The sequence below is a fragment of the Sus scrofa genome, chromosome 9 (genome assembly GCF_000003025.6).
Source record: "Sus scrofa isolate TJ Tabasco breed Duroc chromosome 9, Sscrofa11.1, whole genome shotgun sequence".
NCBI lineage: Eukaryota > Metazoa > Chordata > Mammalia > Artiodactyla > Suidae > Sus > Sus scrofa.
The window spans coordinates 60,612,885-60,640,328 of NC_010451.4; the positions used below are offsets into that span (position 1 = coordinate 60,612,885).

General features: G+C 45.7%; 1 protein-coding gene across 2 annotated transcripts in view; it reads left to right on the forward strand.

Annotated features, from left to right (window-relative positions):
* The window catches only part of JAM3 (junctional adhesion molecule 3), a 109,735-nt gene continuing 98,651 nt past the window's right edge, over window positions 16,361-27,444 (forward strand). For both annotated transcript variants that reach the window (XM_021063173.1, XM_003130087.4), the window contains exon 1: window positions 16,361-16,483. In XM_021063173.1, the coding sequence (XP_020918832.1) occupies window positions 16,435-16,483 (49 nt within the window). In that variant the 5' untranslated portion in view covers window positions 16,361-16,434. The remainder of the gene's footprint in view (window positions 16,484-27,444) is intronic.

The window sequence follows — 27,444 nt, forward strand, 5'->3', positions numbered from 1 at the left end:
TCTGGGCCAGGCTGAGCCCAAGGAACACGAAATTCCCCACAGAGTGGGAGGCCAGATCCCCACCAAAGCAAACAATATCCATTCAAAGGACAGCTACCTTCGGACCCCACCAATGTCACTGTGTTGTTTCTCACATAGCCAGTGCTACTCACCCTCAAAAAAAAAAAAGCTCATGGTTCTGTAATCAAATATTAATTAATTCGCTTGTAAAGATGTCTTAAAGATCAAACTTAACCCTAACTGCCTGGGTTAAGGTCTTGCCTTGGCCAGTCTGAAATATCCGGAATTCCTCTAGCTGGTCCCTTTTCTCTTCTTCACCCCTCCCAGAGCACTAACCCTGGTTTTCAGGGTTAACCCTTTCTGTTCTGTGCCCCATCCTCATGTGTGTGTCTGCCACTGTGAGCTCTTAACCTACTGAAATGGTCCACAGACACCTCGCCCTGCAACCCAAACAGCAAACCTGGACTTAAAGTCCGTGTCTGGAATTAGGGCTGAGTCGGTGGGTAAGGACTGTGATGGCAAGAGTGGCCACGAGGTGGTGCCCTGAGGCTGGCAGCTGGTCGCCGACACCTGCAGCTCCAGGCGGGCTGGACGACATCCCGAGAGGGCTGCAGTGGGCTTGGCAGCAGGGTCAGAGCGTGAGGAAGACCAGACCAGCGCTGCTCTCTGCTCTTCTCATCTCCTTTGTCAGCCATGGGACCGGGCGGTGGGATCCTGTTCTTCGAACCTCCTCAGGTGAGAACTCAGGTGGGAGGGCTCTTGGCGGGGTTGGAGGGGGGAGCCTGGAGGTGTGGGTGTGTCTCCTTGGGGTTTGCCCATGGGGGAGGGCAGGGTCAAGGGTGATTTTTTCCCTTAGTCTAACAAGCTTCTTGGAAACAAAGCCGGTTCTTGGAGGGAAGCCAAACCCTGGATGTTTGCTGCTGCCGCAGAATCAGACATTTTAGGGGGTTATCATGAGAGAGTTTGGATGCTTCTAAGAAGTGTCCTCTCTGATTTTCATCCAGAACCCAACCTTCACAAAGTCCACACAATCAAACACTTCTCCCACCTCCATTTCTGTAGTTAAATATGCATTTCCACAAATGTCATTTTCCAGACCCCCCCCCCCACACACACACATACAGCTTTCTGCAAAACACACTCAGACCTACACCTGCACACACAGGTCCATCCTCATTCTAGCCCCGCATTCCCCCCAACATGTCACCTCCCCACGCTTCCTCACACTGGCTAAGCATGCAGTCCATGTACATTTATCTCACAGGCATTTCTCCACGTGGAAGGGTAGACACATGCCTGTGTGCTCACCTGTGCACATACGCACAGGTGCACATCCCGAGAGGGCAGACACAGCGTGATGCAGAGGCAACAACAACCCCACACAGGGTGAGGCCTGAGCACCGTTTAACCTTGGCTGGGACCTAGTTTCCACGCTGGCTCTGAACTCCCCTGGGGGGAGGTAGACTTGGAGGAGGAGAACCTGGGACAGTCTGTCCTCAGCTCTGAGGAGAGAGAGATTCAGGCTTGGAATCAGTGTGAGGTCAGGGAGTGTGAGAAGACACGCCCGTCTCCAGGAGCCAGGAAGGGCTGCCTTTTGAGCTTGGCCTTCGCAGGTCAGCCAAGGGACAGGGTGCTTGCTGCAAGAACAGACGTTATAAGTGGGGGGTGCTGCGTGTGTTTAAAAATGGGAGACCTGCAGGAGGAGGGAAGGACCTAATTGCAGAGGTGAAAGGAGCAGTAGAGGACGGTGTGGACCAAGGAGCCTGATGAGGGTGGAAGCTCAGGAGATAGGGCGGGGCAAGCCTGGAGGGGAGGAAAGCTGAGAGGAGCCAGCTAAGGCTGTGGGAATGCGGGGCGGAGCCTACACCAACCGGACGGCGGCTCAGCCATTACTTACAAGCTCAAGCTCCCCTCAATCCTGATTAACGGGAATTAAGTGGCATATGGCTAATCCTCCGCACGCCGTTGGTGCTCCCAGCCCTGCAGAGGGACCGGTGTCCCTCCCGGCGCCCCTCCCCCGCCCCCACTCCCTCTCCACCGCCGGCAGCCGAGCGTCCACACCGATGGGACCGTCTCGCCAGGAGGTGGCCGCTGGACAGAATACTCATCGTTTGCACGTCTGCCTTTAGTTTTTCCTTCTTCCCATTGCATTCGTGTCTGTCCTTTCATGTAGATCATCACAGAGCACCTGTGAGGGACCGGAGACCCTGCGAGTCGCACAAAAGTATTAGGAAAACGAATGCAGAGAATTGGGAAGGTTTAACTCAGGACTGACCTCTCAGCGGCCCACTCTGGGGGTCTTCGCTCTCAGCCCAGCCCGACCCTGGAAGAGGGTAGCTTATTTGCTTCTGGAGGAAGGAAAAGAGGAGGGTGGAGTGGCGGGGGGAAGGAAGAATATAAAAGAACTGGAGAGAGGGGAACTTCCCAGGCAGACAGCCAAGGCAGAGCCAGGATTCCATTAGCCCAGATCCCAGCGCTTTGTGACTGGGGACCCCTGGCCGGACCTGAGATGAGATGATGAGGAATTGTGTGAGGAAATTGCCCTGAGAGGGTGGGGAGCTCGTCATGGAAAAGAGAGAAAGGGAGCATTTTAGGCAAGGTCCCAGCCCAATCCTTAGGGATGCCTGGAGGTAAGGCAAAGGAGCCAGGCTTCGTTCACCTCCCCACCCTGGGACACTGACTTCTGGGGCACTGGGGTGGAGGATAGAGAGTTTTGGGGGCCTCAGGAAGAGTCCTTCAAAGAGGGGTGGCCAGCCACCTGAGGGAGGGGACAGAAGCTTGGAGGACAGAGCCAGCACCCTCTGCTACTCACAGAAATCTCACTAGTTTAAGACCCTCCCCGCTCTCATAAAAGGTCATTAATTCAGATTTATGGAATGTTTCTTCCCTTTAGACGTTCACAGTCCAGAAGAAAGACAGTTACATGAGATACTATGATAGATGCTCTTTCAGAGATGCCTCCAAGAAACTTTGGACACAGAGTAAGGGGTTAATTCTCCCTTAGGTGTGTTGAGGGTGTAAGATGGGGCTAGCTCCCCTGTTAGAGAGCCTTCCCTGGTCCCCATCTCCTGGGAACACCATCCAAATGGCTTAGCCTGGCATCCAAGCCTTTGCCAGATACCCCTTCACCTGCTCTACTGATTTGGAAGTGGTATGCTTCACTTCTTTGCCTTTAAGGGATACCTCTAAATATTAAACTCTATGCTCTAATTTTGAAAGTCTAAACTTTTACTGTCCTCTCCATGCTCTAAACTTCTAACAACCCTAGTTTTTTCTGCTTTGTTTGTTTGGGGTGTTTGTTTGTTTGCTTGTTTGTTTTTTGGCTGCATTGGACAAGTGGAAGTTCCCGGGCCAGGGATGGCACCTGCACCGTGCCACAGCAGTGACCTAAGCCGCTGCAGTGACAATGCCAGATCCTTAACCCACTGCACCACAAGAAAACTCCCCAACTCTAGTTTTTGATGTTATTAGTGTCTAGTATTTTATCTTTTTTAAAAAAAGAAAAAAACTCACCAGATAGGTTATTACTATTATTATCCTCAAATTTTAGAGCCATTGCTTACTTATAGATGCCCATCTGCTCACCAGAGTTTTTGCTTATCTTTGCTTCTTTCATCCCATTGCTTCTTCTTTTTCTTTCTTTCTTTTTTTTTTTTTTTTTTTTTTTTGCCACACCTGCAGCATGCAGAATGTCCCAGACCAGGGATCAAACCCCAGCTACAGTAGTGACAACACTGGATCTTTAACTGCTAGGCCATTAGGGGACAACCCATTCCTTCTTTCTGAATAGTTTTTGTTGCAGAAATTCGGCCTCTGGGATTCCCGTCGTGGCGCAGTGGTTAACGAATCCGACTAGGAATCATGAGGTTTCGGGTTCCATCCCTGGCCTTGCTCAGTGGGTTAAGGATCTGGTGTTGCTGTGAGCTGTGGTGTAGGTCACAGACGCGGCTCGAATCCCACATTCCTGTGGCTCTGGCGTAGGCCGGTGGTTACAGCTGCAATTAGACTCCTAGACTGGGAACCTCCATATGCCACAGTAAGCGGCCCTGGAAAAGGCAAAAAGACCAAAAAAAAAAAAAAAAAGAAAAAGAAAAAGAAAAAGAAAAGAAAAAGAAATGCAGCCTCTGTCCACCGGTGCCAAATAGAAATGCAGAGACAGAGTTTTGGGCAAAGAAGAAAAAAAGTTTTATTGCTTTGCCAGGCAGGCTAATGTGCCCTCCTTTGAAAGAGAATAGGAGCTGATTTTATAGTTCTGGTAGTGGAAAATAGGGCCACAGATAAGGATCAGGGTAGATGCAAGTTTGCATTCTTTTTCAAAGCTGGTGTTTAGCGGCCCCCCAGACCTGTTCTGGTAGTCTTCCTTTTTTCTGGAATGAAAAATGCTTCATCAAGTGGTTAATGTCTTCCACTTGTTGGGGGTTTTAGTTCTGCAGAAGGACTCAGAGATATGCTTCGAGGAGGAACCAGGACCCTGCTCCCAGGCTCTTGACTGCTCTTCTCAGGTCTCTGCATCCCCTCCCTTCTCTGATTAGTACCTGTTTGCACTGCCCCTTGGAATTCTGGGAAGGTCATGGAGCCCGAAGGAGGCCTATTTTCTACAAACAAGAAATGGGGGACACAGAAGGCTTTTTTGCCTAGGAGTCCCACAGGACCCTGCTTGGTTTCATTTTTTTTCCTTTTCTTGTTCTGCTTTCCCTTTAAAGCACCCTTGAGTATTTCTTTCGACACATGAACAGCCAATCTCCTCCCTCATACTTTCTTTCTTTTTTTTTTTTTTTTTTTTTTTTTTTTGTCTTTTTAGGGCCACACCCACGGCATATGGAGGTTCCAAGGCTAGGGGTCGAATTGAAGCTGTAGATGCTGGCCTACACCACAGCCACAGCAACACCATATCCCAGCCACATCTGCAACCTACACCACATCTCAAGGCAACATTGGATCCTTAACCCACTGAGCAACGATGAGAACTCCTCCTCCCTCACACTTTTTGCGCTTACTCTTTTTTTTTTTTTTCTCTTTAGGGCCATACCCATGGCACATGGAAGTTCCCAGACTAGGGGTCAAATTGAAGCTGCAGCTGCTGGCCTATGCCACAGCCACAGCAACATGAGATCCCCAGCCCACTGAGTGAGGCCAGGGATCAAACCTGCATCTTCATGGATACTAGTCGGATTTGTTTCTGCTGTGCCACAACGGGAACTCCTTGCCCTTACTCTTGAGTCCTACTTTAGGGGGATAGGATCCTGGGTGCCTTCTTATCTCCCTCAGCTCTTTGGAGAAATTATTTCCCTTTGTTCCAGCCTCTACAATTACTGCTGTTGCTCCCTGTTACATAGCTTATCTTTTCAATGTAACTCACCTTAGGATTTTTCTTCTAGTTTTGGGTTCTGACACTTCATCATTATGTCTAGGAATGGCCCATATGGCAGGAGGGACTAAACGTAAGAAGCCCTTTCTTTCCTTCTTTCTTTCTTCCTTTCTTTCTTTCTTTCTTTCTTTCTTTCTTTCTTTCTTTCTTTCTTTCTTTCCTTCCTTCCTTCCTTCCTTCCTTCCTTCCTTCCTTCCTTCTTTCCTTCTTGCTTTTTAGGGCCACACCCGAGGCATATGTAGGTTCCCAGGCTACGGGTCATTCGGAGCTATAGCACTGGCCTACGTTACAGCCACAGCGACTCGGGATCTGAGTCGCATTTGAGACCTACACCACAGCTCACGGCAATGCTGGATCATTAACCCACTGAGCAAGGACAGGGATCGAACCTGCATCCTCGTGGACCCTAGTTGGGTTCCTTAGCTGCTGAACCACAAAGGGAACTCCCTCTGTGTACTTTGTAAGGCAACTTATTTTGTTGTCTCCTTTGGATTATTCTATTATCTCAAGATTTGGGGTGCTGATCATGTGTTGCCTCTGCATGAGGCAGGCTGTCTGTTTCCTCCTGGGGCTTGTGGATTATGATTAGCATCTTTATGGGCTTTTTGATCTGTGGGGCCTTTTAGCTCTTAAGACATATCAGGAAGAGTTATGAGTTTGCTAGTTGTCCCCACTGTGATTACAAGTTTTACATTAATTTGGGGGCTTGGGGGCTTCCACACCTGAGAGATGGTGTGAAGTCAACCCCACACCTGGAAATTTGAGTATCTCATAGGAAACTGTTGTTTTTTCTTACCCAGAATCTAGGACAGAAAATGATGGATGGAGAATTTTCCTAGCCCTCTTACCCTGAGGGAGCAGGGATGTCACTTCAAAGTCCTGCTTCAGATGGATCGTGAGACCTGTGCCTTTTCCTGCACAGGCCTCAGTTTATCACTGAGGGGGTGGTAAACTGCTCCCCCAGGTCTGGGGCACCCTCCCTTTCTTGTTTGCATTGCCATGGCTCCAGCTTGCAAACTTACTATTTTGGCTTTAAATCCCTTTCCTGTTTCTGTCACTTGGGGATTTCTTTCTTTATTTCAAGCTCAATATGCATTTTAATTGTTCTGTTATATTTTATTCAGAATCTCCCTGTGTGATGCAGCAGAGCAGTGGGTATCTGCATTTGCTCATTCTATGAGTTACTAGATGCCTAAGGCATAATTATTTTTCCTCCTATCTCTCCCACTGGACTGTGGGCTTCTCGAACAAGGAAACTGTGCCTGCGTTATTCTGGTTCTTTGCTCAGTACCAGCCACAAACAAAACATGTAAGCTTTGCTGGATGGATATTTCAAGGTCGGAAGGTGATTATCAGAGGCTATACAGTTATTTCTACATCTCCAGGAAGAAGATTGCCTCTGGGAAGTCATGGGAAGCAGAAGATATTCTTTTATTCTGAAAAAATCTTTACAGGAGATTCCGTAGCCTATGCCATTATGACACCTATGTTTTCTCAACATTCTAACTTGTTTATCAAGCAAGCTCTGTGTGGCACGCCCTTAGGAGACATGACACAGGCCGGCACTGAGCCCGTGGTCCCCCAGCTGGAGGATGTGCCGTGGAAAGCGTGGCCATCACATGATGCATTTGCCATGATTTCATTCATGGAGAGGACTGTGTTTGTTTGGAAGACAATGTTTACTAGGCTACTTGGAAGAGCAGCTGAGGCTACAGGGAACTTGAGAGGAAGACGCTGCTGAGGCCACCAGCAAGGGTAGCGGTGGAGGCTGAAGGAGGGTGAAAGCCACGTGCTTGTTCCAGCGTTTCCCCGGGATGCCGCAGCACTCCTGAACCTGAATCTAGTAAAGATAGGAATGAAACAATGAAAAATCTGTAATCACAGTGTGATATGTAACTAAACTTTTCCAGAAAATATCTAAAGTTAAAAAAAAAAAAAAGGCAAATGGAGTTCCCGTCATGGCGCGGTGGAAACGAATCTGACTAGGAACCATGAGTTTGCAGGTTCGATCCCTGGCCTTGCTCAGTGGGTTAAGGATTTGGCATTGCCGTGAGCTATGGTGTAGGTCGCAGGTGAAGCTCAATCTGGTGTTGCTATTACTGTGGCGTAGGCTGGCAGCAGCAGCTCCAATTCAACCCCTAGCCTGGGAACCTCCATATGCTGCGGGTGCAGCCCTAAAAAAAAAAAAAAAAGCAAAGATACTGATGTTTTAGGTGGCACGATAAATAAATTTCATTGAATGAATGCTAAACCCAAACCTCCACCACCCCTGCTGCGCCTACAGCATATGGAAGTGCCAGGGCCAGGGATCAAACCTGCACCACAGTAGTGGCCCGAGTAGCTTCAGTGACAATGCTGGATCCTTAGCATGTTGCACCACAAGAGAACTCCTAGAAGACACTTTATTTTCCAAGCAGGCATGAAGCATTTCAAACAGTGAACCCTTACCATAGTTGTAAAGTCATCTCAACACATAGGAAGCACTGATTTCACATGGACCTGCTCTCTGGCCAAGTGCAATAAAACTGAAGGTTGTAATAGTTTCCCAGCCCTAGCCCCAGATAAGGAGAAATTAACAAAGCAGACTTCTAAATGGTGAATGTTGGAATGGAAATCGTAAGGGAAGTGAGAAATGCCTGAAACAAGGTGACAATGAAGACAATATATGCTACAGTTTGTGGGGTGCTGGGGATGCAGTCATTAGAAATGAAGTGCAATCTAAAGGCGTGTAGGAGAAAAGGGAGGTTGCAGGCAGTGTTAAATTCTACAAGTCTGAAAAGCACAGTGTGGCTGAGCGTGTGATAGAGGCCACACAGCGCCCCTCGGAGGGCAGAGGGGGCCCTAGCTGGGCCCTGGCATCAGGAAATTCCACTCTTCTTGGGGGCTGTGGTTTGAGTTCTCCATCTGCTGCAGGATGAGGGTGGCCATCCCAATTGGATCAAGTCTCTGCTGGGCTCTTGAGCATCTCAAGGCTTTGCCTTCACCCCAGAGACCCAAACACCCGCTCCTCCTACCCTTAAGTTTTATGGGAGTAAAACTCTATGAGATTAAAGAGAAAACCTCAGAAATTATCCAGGGTCTTTATCCACTAGCTTTAGAGGCAGGGGATTGAATAATCCCTGGAAAAAAGAGTCTGTGATATAATCCTCAGCAGCAGCAGAGTTCTGGGACATGGAATCAATTTGCAGTATTTCCAGTCCTGAAGCAGGACATCCAGAATGTCTGCGTCGGCAGCCACAAAACTCTCCTTCTTCTATTGCAGCAAAGGAATGAGCAGTTCGAGTAGTCAGCTATGACAAGCGCCTGGGCTGGAGCCCTCAGACAGAATCTTCCCCTGCCCCAAATGCTGAAGTAGGGCTGACGGGCTCCCTGCAGCAGCAGAGGAGGCCCTGGTCTCTGGTGCCTCTAGGAAGTAAACACTCCGGAGTACAATTTGTGTGAAGAGAAAATTACCTCTAATTGGAAGTTGGGATAAAAATACCTCTAGCCTGTAAACACAGCAGTGGGAGCATACCAGAGGCACAGGGACCTGGATGCCCTGAGTCTTCTCACCCTCACAGATGCTCCAGGCCTGGCTCCATGACAGCTCAGATGGTGAGAGTATCCCCAGCCTCCAGCCTCAGAGCAGATTAGGAAAAGTTTCTCACTTGTCCCCAGGCCAGTGGAAATATTCTTGAGGACTAGAGGGAAAACGAAAGAGCTGTTCTGTTTTGCCTTGCAAGCAGGTGTCTTAGCTGCCCTGGACCCCTCTTTGCTGTGCCTGCGGGGGGCATTTGGCCAAGCCCTGCTTCTCCAGTTCCTCTGAGAAGGCACTGAGGCAGATACCCTGATGGATGGGGAGCTAGGACTCACAATTCTTGGGGCCCTCAGCCTGGGAGAAGCAATTCCTGAGTCAGGCTTCTGTCATGGACATGTCAAGCTATGACTGTGCCATGGCTGCCTGTGTGCTGGGGAGTAAAGAGGCTTTGCTGATGCTGACCCCTGGCAGAGGGGAGGGGGTCTTTCATATATGGCATGCATGATATCTTTACTTAACACATATACACACAGTAACACACTCTAGCACATGACACCCAACCTCCTTTGGGTAAAACATAAAAGGCCTATTAAACAGCTTCGTACAGAGGTTTCTCTCTAGGAAGCCACTTTAAGCCAAAACTTTGGTGTTAATGTGACCTTTTTTCAAGTGAACCACTACAGAAGAGAGAAACATGCAAATTCAATCAACTGCAGAACTTCGCTTCTTCTTTTTTGTTTTTTTAATTCTTTTTTTAGGGCCGCACCTGAGGAATATAGAGGTTCCCAGGTTAGGGGTCGAATTGGAGCTGTAACTGCTGGCCTACACCACAGCTCACGGCAATGCCAGACCATTAACCCACTGAGCGAGGCCAGGGATCAAACCCAAGTCCTTGTGGATACTAGTTGGGTTTGTTAACCCCTGAGTCATGACAGGAACTTCAGAACTTTGCTCCTTAATACGGCATAAGCAGGACATCTACTTGTTACCCCTCAAAACTGGGTCTGCTTCTTGGTGGGTGTCCAGCCAGAAGACACAACGAAGCCAAAGATTGGGAAAAGGAAAGATTTATTACTTCTAGCAAGTTAAGGGTCTTTTCTAAAGCAGTGTCTCCCTCAAAAAGCAAAATTGGGGAAGTTTTCAGCTCAATATGCATGCATATTCATGAGGGGGCTTGAGCAGAGAACTCAGCATAGAATTGGGGCAAAGGTGGAGAGAGACCAAGCTTTAGTTGCTGGAAGTCAGGATGGTCAATATTATCTCTTCATCCTCCACCTGGGTGGAGGCCTTAGTTCCCACAGAACTCAGAGACTGTATCAGATTGTTATGAATTTCCCTTGAGGAGGAACTAGGACTGCGTTTTACTGCTGAGCTGTTGTTTTTTGACTGCTTTTTATTTGTTCCCGCATTCCCTCACTTCCCTTAAGAGCATTGATTACTGGAACCTGTTCAGGGGCAAGCATTGTGGCCAAGCTTAGATCACAGAATGGCTTAGACCAGAAAGCCTTCTCTTATGTCTAGAAAGCCATGCCTGGCTCTTCTTCTCCAGGGACCCCCTACCCTATCTGCTTACATTGTGAGAGAGGATGTCTGCTACTTGGCAGATAAAATAACATTGCCTGCTATTCTGGTAAATGATGAACATTGCCCACCAGTAAGCCACTGTAGCTTACCCAACAGGGAACCCTGAGAGGCATTCAGGAGGGAGAAAAATAGGGTACTGGCCCCAGGTAGTTATTGTACAGCATATCAAAGGGGTAATTTCAATGAGGCCAGATTCTTGCATCTTCCCACACATGGAAAAGCACTAAAATCATTAATTTGAGATGTATACTTTTTGTGATTTGCAGTCATCTTTTGATGTTTGACTATGTGTTATTTTTTCGGCAAAAACTCCTTTACATCCTGGCTTCCCCTTACCTCTGTGGTACAGCCCCTCAGAGCTACAGAGAGACCATCTCCTGGGCTATAGTCCTCAGTAAGGTCCCCGAACAAAATGTAACTTTTATTTTATTTATTTATTTATTTTTGCTTTTTAGGGCTGCACAAGGAGCATATGGAGGTTCCCAGGCTAAGGTTGAATCAGAGCTACAGCTGCCGGTCTACACTATAGCCACAGCAATGCCAGAACCAAGCCGCATCTGTGACCTACACTACAGCTCACGGCAATGCTGGATTCTTAACCCACTGAGTTAGGCCAGGGATCAAACCCACAACCTCATGGTTCCTAGTTCTGCTGCGCCACAATAGGAACTCCCATAGCTTGCAACTTTTAGATTGTGCATTTTTTTCCTTGTCTACATATTATTTCCTTATATTTGAGGGAGGTGTCCTCTTATTCAGATAAAATTAAGGTAAGATTTTGTAGAGAAAGAAAAGACGATAGTTGAGATAAAATGTTAGAGCACAGAGTTGGAAACATTGCAAAGAAGGTGAGGCTTGAAGAGAGGGGACATGGAGCCAGAGAATTTTGAATCAGCCCTTGCGGGGATGCTCTAATGGAAGGCTCTGGGCTCAGAGACTTTCCTGCTGGGAGGCTGACTTCGGATAATTGTTCTGGTGTATAAGGCACAGCAAAGGAACAGAAGCACAGTCCTGTTACTTTTTCAGAATTTAGTCACATAAGAGAATAAACACCCTTTGAGGTAAAACTGCCTCTCTGCTTTTAATTCCCTCTCACTCATCTGCAGGCTGGAGTTTCTTTATCAAGACCCTCTAGGAATATTGTACCACTTTGCCCAATCTGAACCAAAATGGTGGAAAGGGAAGGGGCACAGGCAACGAACAGGTATTGAGCACAAATGTGCTCCAAATCTTTATTTCACATGATCTTCCAAATGACCGACTGAGGTGGGGTATTATTATCCCCATTTTTACAGATAAGGAAGCCAAAGCTTAGAAAAGGTATGCAACTTTCCCAAGTTTATAGAAACCAAGAATGTGAATCATTGTCCATCAGACTTTGGAGCCCACATTTCCCCCCTTGTACCTGCTGCTTCCAGCACCTCTCCAGTCTGTTTAGAGGTGAGTTTGTTTTTATTTTATTTTATTTTATTTTTTTTGTCTTTTTGTCTTTTTTTGTTGTTGTTGCTATTTCTTGGGCCGCTCCCGCGGCATATGGAGGTTCCCAGGCTAGGGGTCTAATCGGAGCTGCAGCCACCGGCCTACGCCAGAGCCACAGCAACGCGGGATCCGAGCCGTGTCTGCAACCTACACCACAGCTCAGGCAACGCCAGATCGTTAACCCACTGAGCAAGGGCAGGGACCGAACCCGCAACCTCATGGTTCCTAGTCAGATTCGTTAACCACTGCGCCACGACAGGAACTCCCGTGAGTTTGTTTTTAAAACCAAGTTCTTGTGCTCAATGCACCATGAGTCCAAACAAACCAAAACATCGAAGTTTGGAACAGAGAAGTTTATTGCAGGGCCAGCCAAGGAGAATAGGTGGCTTGTGTTCAAAACCTCCAAACTTCCCAATGGTTTGGGGGGAAAAGTTTGTAAAGGGAAAATTTGGGATGAGGGCTGCAGGGTGTTTGACTTTCTTCCATTTGGTTGGTGGTGATGTAGCAGGGTGATGTCTAGGAATCTTGGGCTCAGCCAGAAATTACCTTCTTCCACCTTAATCTTTGGGGCCTTAGTTCCTGCCAAAGAACACAAAGATATATTGTTATATACATCCTTTATGGAGAAACCAGGACTCTGCCCTATCACTGTACTATTGTTTCTTGACTGCTCCTCCTTTGTTTCTGCATTCTCTCCCTTCCCTAATTAGTAATTGTTTGAATCTGCCCTTTGGAACTCAGGGAAGGTCTAGGAGGCTGAAGCCTTTTTCCTGCTGTGGACAAAGAATGTCGCCTGCCATATCAGTAAACAAAGGATGTTTTGGCCATCAAGCCACCAGCCACTGCAGCCACCCCCAACTGTGCACCCTGAGGGGATTCAGGAAAAATAGGAGAAAAACAGGATACCGGCCCAGATAGTTAAAGTATATATCCAAGGAATGATTTCAGTTAAGCCCTGGCTCTTTCCTCTTCCCATAGGTAGAAAAGCACTCAATGCATTAATTTTAGATGTTTGTTTTTGTTTTAACAGTAAACTCTTGATGTTTCAACTAGACTACTTGTTTTGGTTGCAAAATCTCCTATATATCCTGGCTCCTCCCTTACCTCCTCTGAGTGTTCGAGAGGCTGCCCCCAGGGCTTAGGTCAAATAAAAGTATGCCAAACAAAACATAATTTTCAACATAATTGGGGGGGGTACAGAGTGGCCTTTGTGTCTGGGAGGGCCCCAAGGAATACCCCACTCCCTGTTTGCGACTTGATTTGCACTTTGTGTTGTATTGAAAAGTATTGCAAATACTTCTACTCAAGTTTAGCACAAACATATTTAGTTCTCTGCACTCTTTTAAGACATGTATCTCTCCCTAATAAGCCACACATTGGAAATAAGCCTGGTCAGTTGGCTAATGTAGTGACAGAAGCACAGACTCCACAGACACTCATGGAATGCTTCCAGAGCCCTGACTCCTATCTGCCTAGGGCCAGAAGTCTCCAGAGAAGAGTGAAATCCTAAGGAGGAGCAGGTGACTTGACAGTCAAGTGCATCCTACTAGGTCACTAGTTAGGCTTCATTCCAGGATCCTGTCTCAGCCACTGGTCATGACATGTAGACTGCATCTGTGGAGGAAAAAAAATCAATGTTTTACAATGAAGCACCTGCATTCACTCTAGCAGGAAACTCCGCTCCGTATAAAATATTCACAAAGACTTTCTCTGTAAACTTGTTCTAAGTTTCAAATTATTCCCTAGCAGAGAGGACCATTTAACAGACAGGACCATTTCACAATGCAAACACAGGAATCCAGCAGGAGAAAAGAGGCACTGGTTCTAAAAACTGCTCTGTTCGCAATCAGACGCCACCTCACATTTCCCAGGTCACCAAACTGGCAAATATCCCTGAACATATAATCAGGAGCTAAAATGGATGGCAGAATGAAGAGCAGAGGAAAAAAGTCAGCCTAAGTAGAATCTTACTCTTTTAAATTTCTCTATTGTGTTTAATGGAGGGACAGAGATTACCACTACAAAATAATTTTTACATATTTTGCTTGTGCCTTTGTTACATCGTGAAACTGGACAGAAAGAAGTTTAGGATAGGAAAGACAATGGCATCAAAATAGGTGATTGAGTTATTTTAAAATTTTTATTACATGAAATTTGGGTGAATTAATTAATTCATACTTGGCAAAGGTGGGAGCAGTTATAAAGACTCATAAAGGGGTTCCTGTTGTGGCTCAGCAGGTTAAAAACCGGATATAGTGTCTCTGAGGACATGGATTTGATCCCTGGCCTCATTCAGTGGGTTAAGGGTCTAGCTTTACCACAAGCTATGGTGTAGTTTGCAGGTGTGGCTTGGATCCAGCATTGCTGTGCTGTGGCTTAGGTTGGCAGCTACAGCTCCTATTTGACCCCTGGCCCAGGAACTTCCATATGCCACCAATGTGGCTGTAAAAAAAAAAAAAAAAAAAAAAAGACTTATAAAGATAATATAGAGATGGCAGTTGAAGTATATCCTTAACAACAACTTCAATCTATTTTATGTTTCTTGGCATTCATAATTAAGGACATGTACAAATTACTTATATGTACATATATACACACTGTTCCACTTTGCAAAAACTAAAAATACTAAAAAAAACTGGGGTGACTGTATGAAAAATGAAATCCTTAAGTTAAACATCAAAAAAATATTGGTTGGAGTTCCCTTCGTGGTACAGTGGAAACGAATCTGACTAGGAACCATGATGTTTCAGGTTCAATCCCTGGCCTTGCTCAGTAGGTTAATGATTCGGCCTTGCCATGAGTTGTGGTGTAGACTGCAGATGCGGCTTGGATCTGGCATTGCTGTGGCTATGGTGTAGGCTGGCAGCTGTAGCTCTGATTAGACCCCTAGCCTGGGAACTGCCATATGCTGCGGGTGTGGCCCTAAAAAGCCAAAAAAAAAAAAAAAATCAGTTGTTGGAAACTCTGTCACTTTTACTAATAATATACTCAGAATTCTCTTTTGACTCTGTTTGTCCTGGAGCATTAGGGATATCCTTTCTATATCAGATGTAAAATGAGCTATTTCAGGAATTTCCCACAGTACTAAATGATACTCAAGACCTCCTGCATCCTTAGGTCCAATTTCCTAAATTTCCCTATATTTACTTGTTATTTTAAAATTTATTTATTAATTTTTTCTTTTTTTCTAGCCCCACACCTATAGCATATGGAAGTTAGCAGGCAAGGGATTGAATCAGAGCTGCAGTTGATGGCCTACACCATGGCCACAGCAATGTGGGATCCGAGCCTCTTCTGTGACCTACACCACAGCTCATAGAAACACCTGATCTTTAACCCACTGAACGAGGCCAGGGGTCAAACCTGCATCCTCATGGATACTAGTCGGGCTTGTACCCGCTAAGCCACAATGGCAAATTTCGAATTTTCAGTACATTTAATCCTTCTCTTCACTTTGTGTGTCTGTCCTCACAAGATTCTGCTCCATTTTTCTTCCTTAACCTTACCATTTCCCGATATTCAGAAATCAGAGAAAAGAATCAGCCTGCTTTTCTGCAGAATAAACTATTGGGTAAGCCATCATGCTTTTGATCTAGATCTGAAACTATAGACTATGTTTATTTTAGAAATACCTGGCTTTTATATAATATATAATGCATGCATTGCTTATGTCTTATGTAGATTTTGGCACATTTCCTTCTCATCACATTTAGAATTGGGATCCAAGAAGAGAAGGCAATAGTGCCTCCAAGATAACAGGGCTGAACCCTTATCTGTAAAATTAGGAGCACTTCGGAATTCCCATTGTGCCCCAGTGGTAACAAACTCAACTAGTATCCATGAAGACTTGGGTTTGATCCCTAACCTGCTCAGTGGATTAAGGATCCAGTGTTGCCACAAGCTGTGGTGTAGGTCGCAGACGTGGCTGTGGCTAGCAGTTGCAGTTCCGATTCGACCCCTAGCCTGGGAACTTTCATATGTCATGGGCGCGGCCCTAAAACAAACAAACCCCCAAGGTAGAATTACTTCATTTCCCAATTTATTTATTTATTTTTTTGCCGAGTCCGCAGCACGTGGAAGTTCCCGGGCCAGGAAACGAACCCAAGTCACAGCAGCAACCAGTGCAGTTACAGTGACAAGGTGGAATCCTTAATCCACTGAGTCACACGAGAACTCCTTTATTTCCCAAATTTTAATGGAGTGTTCCTTCCCGGACCTGTAGTGACAGATTCATTTTATACATGTGGAAATTCAACACGCCCTCTCTTGAATACGCTGCTTCACCTTCTTCTACCAAATTCTTTGAAAGAGTCCCCAAGAGCAGGGTCCATAGCATCCTTGCCTCCATAGCAACCACTCTCGGGCTTCTTGCGCACCATGGCGACCGCTCGCCGCCACGGTCGCTATGGTGACCGGGGCGGGCGCTGGGCAGCAGGCAGAGCGCATGCGCGAGTAGCGGGCCCGCGGCCCCTCAGCTGCGCTCGAAATGGCGCTGAGGCAGTGGCCCGCGCTGGTCCTGCTGCTGCTTCTACTGGGTGAGTCCGCGGGCCTCCGCCGGGCGAGGCCGGAGGCTCCTGGGCGGGTAAAGCGGGCTCGGGGGTGCGGGGCTCCGGGGGTCGAGGGTGCAGGGAGGGAGTTCTAGGGGTGTGGGAGGCCGGCCAGGTCGGGGGTCAGGGATGCGGGGGTTCCGGGGTCCCGGCGGGGGAACGGGGTCCCAGGGGTCCGGGTCCCGGGTCGGAGGTTCGGGTCTGGGGTCGAGGTAGGCGGTGCGGGCCGGGAAAGCGGTCCAGAGGTGCGGGGGTCGGGGTTCAGAGCGTCTTGAGGTGCGGGGTCCGGCCCGGGTCCTGTGGCCCCGCAGTTGGTACTCCGTCCCTCTGTGAACAAAGCCGTCCAGTCCCGCGTCCCTGGTCCCCGCCGCTCTTTGTCCCGCCTGTTCTTCAGCCAGCCTTGGAGTGGCACGGGGGTGCCGGGACAGGACATCGGTCTGGCCCTGGGAAGTAGGAGGGCAGGACCACACGCTGGTGATGGTGGGCGCGCGCTGGGCGCTCGAAACTGTTCCCACGTAGTCCTCCCCACAGCATGTGAGTGGGTCTTACCGACTCGCTTCCAGATATAGCACTGACCCCGAAGTCTGTCCCTGCTCCAAGGCTGCCCCCAGGAGCAGGGGACACTCCGACCCTTAGCCACAGCACCCTTAGCATCCTGGGGCATCCTGGGGCATCCCAGTTCTCTGGTCATTTCGTTGTCTGGTGTAGTTGCCACCCTCATCCCATGTTTTCCAGAGTATACACAGTAAAGCCCCAAGTAATTGTTTGGGGGTGGGGTGGGCACACTAAGCAAACAAAGGACCCTGTGTTGGAGGCTCAGTGTTGGGCAGGGGTTGAGTTTGGGATACACACCGGGTGGCCTGAACTGTGAGGATCCTGGCAGAAGCCAGGCAGCAGGGCTCTGATGAGAGCTAAGTTTGGGGAATAGATGTTGTCCATATACTTTGCCTGAAAGTGGTTTCAAAAACGTGTGGTTGGGTGAGATGAATGATCAAAGGCTAGCCAGGGGACAAGGGTGTCAGGAATGTCCCCTCCCAGCTTTGTTGGTCACACTGACACTGTCCTATTCAGGGACTGGAACAACTCGCTATTGTTGGAAAGGTCTGTTCACATGAAAGTTTGCAGTTTTTATTGCAGAAGCATTTGGCAGTTGAGTTAAGGAATTTCACTTGGTGGTTTGTTAGTAAAACTAGCAGATGCTAAGGCCTTCACATCCCCTTCTTACTTTGGTCTTGCAGAGGGGCTACTTTTGCGGCTTTCTTGATGTTAAGGACTGAAATTTACCTGCAGAGCATAGAAGGAGTGATCAACATTTGAAAAATAGCACTAATGACAAAGAACAGAAGTAGTAGGATGTATTAAGATACTCAGAAGGGAAGCAGCTATCACTTTTAGGGAGCTCTTTTCTGTTATTTTGTTTATGCTCCAAATATGCAGTGATACCTTGAAAACCATTCTTCCACAGGGCATCACAGTTGTCTCTTTTATTTTTATGGTTACTCATTTCAGCTGCTGTTATTTTTGAGTGTTCTCATTTTTTAAAAAATTTGGTTCCTGATACAACATGAACATTCTTTATTAGTTACCCTTTGCCAGGCTCTGTTATAAAAATTTAATATGTTTTCATTTAGTTTTGATAACTCTAAAAGATTGTTACTGTCATTTTGCAGACAAAAAAACAGAAGTACGGGGAGATTCAGTAACTTGCTCAGGGCGAGATGCCATGTGTTTCAGATGTGGAAATCTTCAACCATTTGTGTTAATCTATTTCTTTGGTTACTTGTATTATTCTACTTAACAGTGGAGTTCTTGCTATGGATCATTTAAATCAAATAATTATTATTATGGTTGTTTATAAAATATTCTCTTGTTGTTTGGTGACAGGGGCAATTCCTCTTTACAAATGTTATGCCACATGTCTTTTTTGAATGATTATGTGGTAATTACTGTTGGATTTCCAACTCTTTTGATGTCTTAGAAGTGCTTCATTTAGAGTTACAGTTTGTATTCTTGGGATAAGACAATTTGTGTATGAACGGTTAGCAAAATCTGAAAACTGTAATTTCGAAGAATTTTTGAAAAAATTCTAAATTTTCCATTTGCATTTGTTTGAACTTCTGAAACATTTTAAAATGACCTATTCTTTGATGTTGTTTTAAGTCTTGAATTAATTATAGCTGACAGATACAATCATCAGACATCTGTATGTTCAGAAAAACAAGGACCACCTGCCCTAAAGCATGCACTGCTTTGGGTCAGCTGTTCATTCCTGAAGGGCTTGTTGATGGCATTTGTTCCTGAGTGCTTCAGGCTATGGAGACTGAATGGGCAGCTATTAGAGATACTTAAACATAAGTAATTGCAGTGTTACATCCAGCCTAAGTGAATGCACACCCAAGCCCTAAACTCTTTGAAACATGCTCTTAAGGCAGCCTAGCAGAGTAGGCTTAAATCAGTTCTTTTGAAAGAAACCAGGTTTGTATTAAGCCCACTTTCTGAGATGGCCACCATATAATGTGACTGAAGAGGCTGTGGATTTAGTCCAACCTAACCAGCAGCTGTTTGAGATGTGATATTAGCAAATTCCTTCTCCATGAATTCTTTGCATTTTTTCACAAGCACAAGTGGAGTAAAACAAAAGAAAATGTGTGTGAATGAAGTTAGGATGTATGGAGTCTGCTGAATGATACCCTAGTTGTGAAGCTGGATTCTCTTGAAGATGCGTTTATAATTAGGTGGTGAATGTGATGCTGTTAGGGCTGAATGCAGGTTTCAGATCTTCTTGTCTCTGCCCTCTGAAAGCTAACAGTATATGCAAATAGCTGCAGTGAGTATAAAGCCTTCCTGAAAGTTTTGGTAAGCACATTCTTTTACACCTAGTTTAGCAAGGACAGTACACACTCTGGTCCTCTATATGGAGAGCTAAAGCTGTAATTTACTGTCTCTTTCCCACTTGTTATGACACACAGAAAGCTTTCTGAGAATCAGCCTTGTTTCTGATGTCCAGGAATGATGCAGTATTCTGTGCTGGTGTGTTTTCTTTGTTTTTAAGTAGTATCTACTATGTTATATATTATCTTTCCCTTGAGTAGTTATTATGTACAACTGATGTTTCAAAGCTGGTTGTGTAGAAACATCAAACTTTTTAATAGATGAGGACTATACCAACTTTTTTCTTATGCCATCTTTCATTTTCAGAGTATCCGAAGGCTTCTGTGGCTCAGCCTTCTTTCTGCAAACTGTTGTCCAAATCAAGTTCTGCTATGTTCATGCTGTCTGCTTTGCCCACCTAATTTCAGCTGTCAGTGATCCTTCCTACCCCTAAACAGCATAGCTTTTAAAAGTCTGTAGTTCTGTTCTGGAAAACAACCATTTATTGTCTGTAAGATGTCCTTTATGCTAGGGGTGCAGAAATGAAAAAGGCATCCCAGGCCCTAGAAGAGCCAGGATGACGGCATGCTGAGTTATGTTGTGCTCTAGTTGTTGAGTGTAAAATGCATTTTATCTCCTCACTGTTATTAAAGTTCACTGGGAACAGGCTGAATTTATTTTCTTTTGTATCTTTCCAGCTATGACTGTAGTTAGTGTCATCTTTGTCACTTGAAAGTCAGTTTATGTTTCTTAAACACTTCCTACATGTCCGAGCATTTTTTGTGTATCTTAGTTCCAGTGACCCTAGGAACTTTTGGAAATTCTTGGGTTTTACTACAGTTTTTGTGGAAGCAAGAGCATGGTGTTTCTTGTTTTGGTTTATTTTAAACATCTTCTTTCTATCATCTACTCTGTGTGATTATAGAAGGTTAAGAAGAAAAAAAAACTTGGGAGTATGCTTATGAAGTAATTTAAGTGACAGAAGCTGCAGGTATGACCAGTATATCCCATATGATTCCAATTACACAGAATATCTCATCCTTGGAGAAAAAACCTGGAGGACAATGAACCACAGTGTTGATAGGTACTGTTTTTGAGTAGTATGTCTTATGGCTGTTTTCTACTTTTCTCTTTTTTTCTGGCTGATTCTTTTGTCTTTTATCCAAGTTCTCTTTAATAAGTATTTTTTTATGTAATGAAAGAAATTGCATTTTGGGGAGCTTCCAGTATGTAAAATAGTATAATTTAAAATTTGACACTTCTAAGGATTTTCTTTTAAAATGGGAAAACTTAGTTCGCAGTAATAGCATGTGATTGTGGCTTTTTCTAGCTCCCGAATTAATGTCAGCTGCAGGGCCAGCCTTGACGTGCAGTTTGATGGTGCATTCTTTGTGACTCATTTGAGAGATTGGCTGTCAGTGGCTCTAGGGTGGGGGAGCCAGCTGTGGCATCTCAGCAAGGGCTTAGCTGGAAAACTGAAAGAGAGCTGATGAGAAGACCTGCCTCTCCCCCTTTTTGAACAAACAGACAGAATCATTTGGTAGCTGCTTTGCTTTGGTCTGCCCATTCTGCGTCAGCCCGTGTTTACTGGACCCCGCCTGTGTGCCAGCCAGCAGCTCCTGGGGGACCTGTTTTCTTTGTCTTGGGTGATAGGAATATCAGGTTGAATTGACTTCCTTGGGAAACAGACCCTGAAAGATGTTTCCTGAAGCCAGCTGTCAGCTGAAGTTCCCTTATCACTTCTTCCTGCCCACCACGACTTCCTCATTGGACATCTCTCTCTGAGGAAAATGTTTGACGTCTGTAGAATGAAGTACAGCTGTCTGGAGGGTTACAGAGAATGCAGCACATCCTAAGACAACTGCCTTTTCTTCTTTCTTTTTTTCTTTCTCTCTCTCTCTTTCTTATTTGGTGCCATGTTTTTCCTCTAAAGTATCTCTTCTACAGTGCTGGATCTTACTTAGCCAATCTATATCTATTTGGCAGTCTCTGTTTTCATGGCAGTAGAGCTTTCCACGGGCAAAACAGGGAAATCAAGATAAGTGCTTCCCTAGACCAGAAGGAATGCACAGTTTAGATAGTTAACAGAGCAGCAGCACTTTGGGTAAATGCTTCATGTGTTTAGAAGTGAGAGCACTTACTCTGGGCTGGCCTGGTAGAGGAAGCTTTCACAAAGAAACCGGACTTCGGGGATAATTTGATTGACAGAGTGTGGATTTGGAGGAATGGAGGTGTCTGGGGCCTGTAAAGGGGAGGAAATATCCTGAGCAAAGGCAGAGTTGGGAATGCATATGTTGTATTTGGGGACCAATGAATTGGCATAATGATAATTAGTAACAGCTGCCCTTTATTGATAAGCTGTGCCAGGCACTGTGCTGATAGCTTACCTTATGGGGCCCATCTCAGCAGTTGGCTCCTATTTCAGTCTCATTTTGCAGGTTAGTGACCTCGTCCTAGGTCACAGCTGGTAAATTGAGGGACCAGAGAGTCCATGGTAGAGAAACTCCATTGTTAGATTGTAAAATGCTTTCAATGTCAGGTTAAAACATTTGGACCTCGTTGTAAGTTCTAGAAATTCATGTGGCAGTTTTAAGCAAGAAGTGATCTGATCAAGTGATTTTATTTTGTTTTATTTATTTTTTTGCTCTTTTAGGGCTACACCTGCGGCATATGGAGGTTCCCACGCTAGGGGTTGAATTGGAGCTACAGCTGCTGGTCTGCAGCACAGACACAACTCAGAATCTGAGCCACGTCTGTGACCTACACCACAGCTCATGGCAACGCCGGATCTCCGACCCACTAAGTGAGGCCAGGGATTGGACCCACATCCTCATGGAATACTAGTTGGATTTGTTTCCCCTGAACAAGATGGAAACTCCTCCGGTGATTTTAGATATGTTGATTCATTATATTCAAGAAGGGTGTAGAGGGAAGGTCGGTTAGGAAGTTACCAGAATAACTCAAGGTCACTTCCTCTGGGGTAGGTCTCCTGATGTGGAATTCATTTTTGTTTATATCTGAAAATGTATTTATTTTAGTCTTGTTCTTGAAATATAGATTTACTGGCTACATGATTTTAAGTTGATGGTTATTTTGACTTAGAGCCTGGGCTCCATGACACAGATGCTTTCTGGTTTCCATCATCCTGCTGTGAAACCTGCAGGCCTGTCCTCAGCCTGTCTTCTCCAGCTATTTTAAAGATCTCTTTTTTTCTATGGCATTCTGAAGTGTTGTTGGCTTGTCTAGAGTACATTGGTTTTTAATTATTTTACTTGTTAATTTGTTATACCTTGTGTATCTGTGAGTTTATATCTTCTGGAGATTCTCAGGTATTGTCAGTTACTTCTGGAGTGCTAATTAGATCTACTCAGTCTCTTCTTTTCCAAGGCTGTTAACCTTTCTGTCATGATTTCCTTCTTCCTTTGTGCTGTTCTGTGTTATTTATTTAGTTTTGTTTTACAGCTGTTTCTTTTGCCACCCATGTCTAATCTGTTGTTTAACCAATGTGTGCAGTTGGCCACGTTCTCAGCTTGCAGAAGTTCTAGGGATCGAACCCGTGCCACAGTAGTGACAACTCTGGATCCTTAATTGCTAGGCCACCAGGGAACTTTGATTTTTTTTTTTTAAACCCGTTATATTCATTTCCTTTGGCGGGGGGGGGGGGGGGGCCAGGAAACATACCCACGACATATGGAGGTTCCCAGGCTAGGGGTAGAATCAGAGCTGTAGCTGCCAGCCTACACCACAGACACAGCAACGCCAGATCTGAGCCATGTCTGTGACCTGCACCACAGCTCACAGCAATGCGGGATGCTTAACCCACAGAACGAGACCAGGAATCGAATCTGTGTCCTCATGGATACTAGTCAGATTTGTTTCCTCTGAGCCACGACAGAAACTCCCTGTATTCATTTCTAAAAATATACTTGGTTCTTTTTATAATCTGGTTTCTTTTACTTGCTCATTTTTCACTTTTTAATTTTTTTAACCTTTCATACACAGCTGTTTTTTTTAATGGTCACACCTTCATCATATGGAATTTCCTGGGTCAGGGATGGAATTGAGCCATAGCTACAGCAACAGCAGATCCTTTAACTCACTGCGCCAGGCCAGGGATCGAATTTGTGCCTCCCTAGTGACCCAAGCCACTGCAGTCGTATTCTTGACCCACTATGCCACAGCTGGAACCCTGTGGCTTCTTTTCTTTACTGGTAAACTGGTGTCTTGGTGAGCGCCATCTGTGCAGACCAGGGCTGGACCTGGGGATGCTTTGTGGGAGAGTGTGTTTCCCCATCCCCATCTGGGATGGCTTCAGGGTCTCTGGCATTGTTTGAAAATCTCAGGCTCAGCTCTGTCTTCCTGCTGGCCCAAGAGTGCAGTTTCCATAATGACCCTCAGGGTCATACCCCATCCACCTATTAATTTCTGGGTCCTTCACTTGCTGCATTAAAGATCACCTACTTCCTGTGAGCCCAGAGGTTTGTGTAGGATCTCGTTGAAATGCAGAGGCCTTTCAGCGTATCTAACCCACCACCCTGCTAGAAACAGGAACCTCAGCTTTAACCGAGCCTCCTTTAGAATAAATCAAGAGTCAGGTACCTTCCTTTAAAACTTTATATTATGAAGGCAATGCTTTTGTTTTCATTTTTCAAATAGTAAATGAAGTTAAAATATTGGCTATGTTTTTTAGAGCACAAATACCCCCATGGAGGTTCTGCTAGGCTTGGGGAGGGGTTGAATGATTCCTGCTAAGCATCACTGCTTTAAGGATGCGGCTCTGTTACCATACAGACATGTCCAGTTGTACAGCTGTAACCTCTGTCCTTGGCGCAACCATCTATCATTCGAGATATAGCAACTTTAATTTGGAGAATTACCATTGCCACACATTAGACAGGCGCTGGGATGGCAGCCCTCACTCTGTGCGTAACAGGTCAGGGGAGGACATTCAGGGCAAAATGGAAAGGTGGCCTTGAACTTTCCAGCTGAGATTCAGATTCCTACAGGGTGAGGTGCATGGTGCAGGCACCAGCCACCCAGAGGCTCCTGCTCCCTGCCTCTCAGATACTTTTCAGGGTGAAGGAGGGAGTGCCCGTGGGTGTCAGGAATTTCCCAGCTTTGCATGTGATTCATTTGGGGACCTTGGGGAAATAATACTGGGTTTGATCCAAGTCACTTGAAAGTGATTTAAGCAGCAGCCCTCTTCCGCACCCACCAACACAATCCACATTTCTTCCCCTGTTAGATAACTGACTGTATGAGTTCAGATCCAAAGAAGCGGTTTTATGGGAATATGAGATAATTTTTAACTGATGAGTCGAATTAGTTTATTTGTTAATTAAAAGAGCATTTGAAGGTTCTGAAAACTTAGTTTACTTAGTTTTCTTCCTTAAAGTTTGGAAATGTTTTAGAGCTAGGTGAACTTGATTTGAAACCCTCTTGCATTCGAAGAGATTGAGAAAGTTCATTTTTTCCAACTTCAGGTTTTTGTTTTGGTTTTTTAATCTTCTGTGATCTTACTTACTAGATCTAGTGTTTTAAGAGTTCCTGTGTTTATTTATCATGAAGAAAAAAAACAGACCACTATTTGGTTGAGCTGATAATCTGTTATCGTTTGCTATCTAGCATCAGAGATGAAGTTTTCACTCTGACCATGTTTGGTCTAGCTTTTAGGTCCACTGGTGGTAAAGAACCTTAGCCATGAATCTCCAGAGCAGCAGTTCATTGAGAACAAATGTGTGTCTTTAACTGACCAGGTACTGTTTCTTCATTGGTGGAGTAGTTTATGTCATGGATACCACGTGGGAGATGATGGAAGTTATGAGCCCTTTTCTCCAGGTAGTACTTTCATCTACATATGTGGAAATTTTTTTTTTTTTTTTTTTTTTGTCTTTTTGCTATTTCTTGGGCCGCTCCTGAGGCATATGGAAGTTCCCAGGCTAGGGGTTGAATCGGAGCCGTAGCCACCGGCCTACGCCAGAGCCACAGCAACGCGGGATCCGAGCCACATCTGCAACCCACACCACAGCTCAGGCAACGCCGGATCATTAACCCACTGAGCAAGGGCAGGGACCGAACCCTCAACCTCATGGTTCCTAGTCGGATCCGTTAACCACTGCGCCACGACGGGAACTCCCATATGTGGAAAATTTATGTACTGTTTTGAGGGTTTCAGGTTTTAACCCTACCCTGGTTACAACCGGCAGAAGATCATTTATGACCTCAGGTGGCAAGGCCTGCTCTGGGGCCCAGGGTCCCTGTGGGTCACATCCCTAAAATGAATGTCTTCTGAAATAGATGCTTGCTGCAGGTGGAGTTCAGGACTGGTATACAACAGTGCTTTTTTTTGTTTGTTTTTTTGTCCTTTTAGGGCCGCACCCCTGGCATATGGAGGTTCCCAGGCTAGGGATCTAATCGGAGCTGTTGCTGCCGGCTTATGCCAGAGCCACAGCAACGCCAGATTGAAGCCGCGTCTGTGACCTACAACACAGCTCACGGCAACACCGGATTCCTAACCCTCTGAGCGAGGCCAGGGATCAAACCCTCAACCTCATGGTTCCTAGTTGGATTTGCTTCCGCTGCGCCATGATGGAAACTCCAACAGTGCTTTTTTAATTATTCTGTTATTTTTCCTTTCCATTAATTCCATACTAGCTTGACTTTTCTGTTTGACTGTATTACAGAATATGACTGTTAGTATCAAACATCTGGTCGTAATCTCTGTACATTTCCGGTTTAGCTCACTCTCTGGGTAGGTCAGAGGGAAGACTTTGATTTAAATGGAAAGCAGAGTATGCGTGTGGCTTTAGAGATGCGTAATTCTGTGATTTCACAGTGTTTCGTCATGTTAGTACAGCCCCAGGAGGTGTGCAGAGTGAAGCCGCACATGAACAGTCAACACCTGCTGGAGCTTCCTTCCCAGCTGCCGTGTCCCTGTCCCGCTGGGGTCTGTCTGTCTGTCTCTCTCTAACCTAGGCAACAGCAGGGAGAGAAAAGCCCTAGTGACTTGTGACCTTGGATGAGGGATTTGGCCCTCAGAAGAAGCCTAAGCCTGACAAATACCTCCCTGGCATGACACTGTGCAGACACAAAAGTGCCCTCAGGCAGTCCCGAGACTCCTTTCTTAGGAGTCTGTTTCGGGAGGAGTGTTTTTGTGTTTTGTTCTCTCTTCAACTCACAGATTTTGCTTTCTGTGCTGTTCTCGTCAAGTACATTTTCTCCGTGTGGCGTAAATAAAATCTGTTCAAACTTTGGTGCTTCTGTGTGAGCAGCATCTTTTAGCTCACATTTTTGAAGCTGCTTCTTATGAAACGATGAAGAAAACCCTTCAACTGGCGTTTAGAAGCCTCTGCTCTCTTGTGCGGGGGTGGCGAGTGCTTTGGTTGGAAAGTCCTGGGTTGCAAGGGAATGCTGCCCTGCCTTCGAGGGGAGGTCACTGGGTTTGGGCTTTATATGGCACCTTGGTGTCCATAGAGGAGTGGGCTCTAGGGAAACAACTCTTTCCTTTTCTCTTATAAGATTATGGGTATGAGGCAGTTCCTGTTGTGACGCAGCAGAGACTAATCCATGAGGATGCTGGTTTGATCCCTCACCTCACTTAGTGGGTTGGAGATCTGGCATTGCCATGAGCTGCAGTATAATTTGCAGGTGTGGCTTGGATCCCACGTGGCTGTGGCTGTGTGTAGGCCAGCAGCTATAACTCCAGTTCGACCCCTAGGCTGAGAACTTCATATGCCACAAGTGCGGCCCTAAAAACCAAAAAAAAAAAAAAAAAAAAAAAAAAAAAAGAGATTATGGCTATGTAATTACTTGCAATAGAACATGATAGAAGATAATATGAAAAAGAGAATATATATATATGTATGACTGGGTCACTTTGCTGTACAGCATAAATTGACAGAACATTGTAAACTATAATAAAAAAATTAAAAAAAAATAACAAAACCAAACCCCTCAAGATTATGGCTATGTGATAAAGTGGAGATTAATCTGCAGAGTGTATCCATTTCAATTTTATTGAGGAATCACATGACTTGGAGCATGGAGTTCTCGCTATGGTTTAAGAATCTGACTGCCTT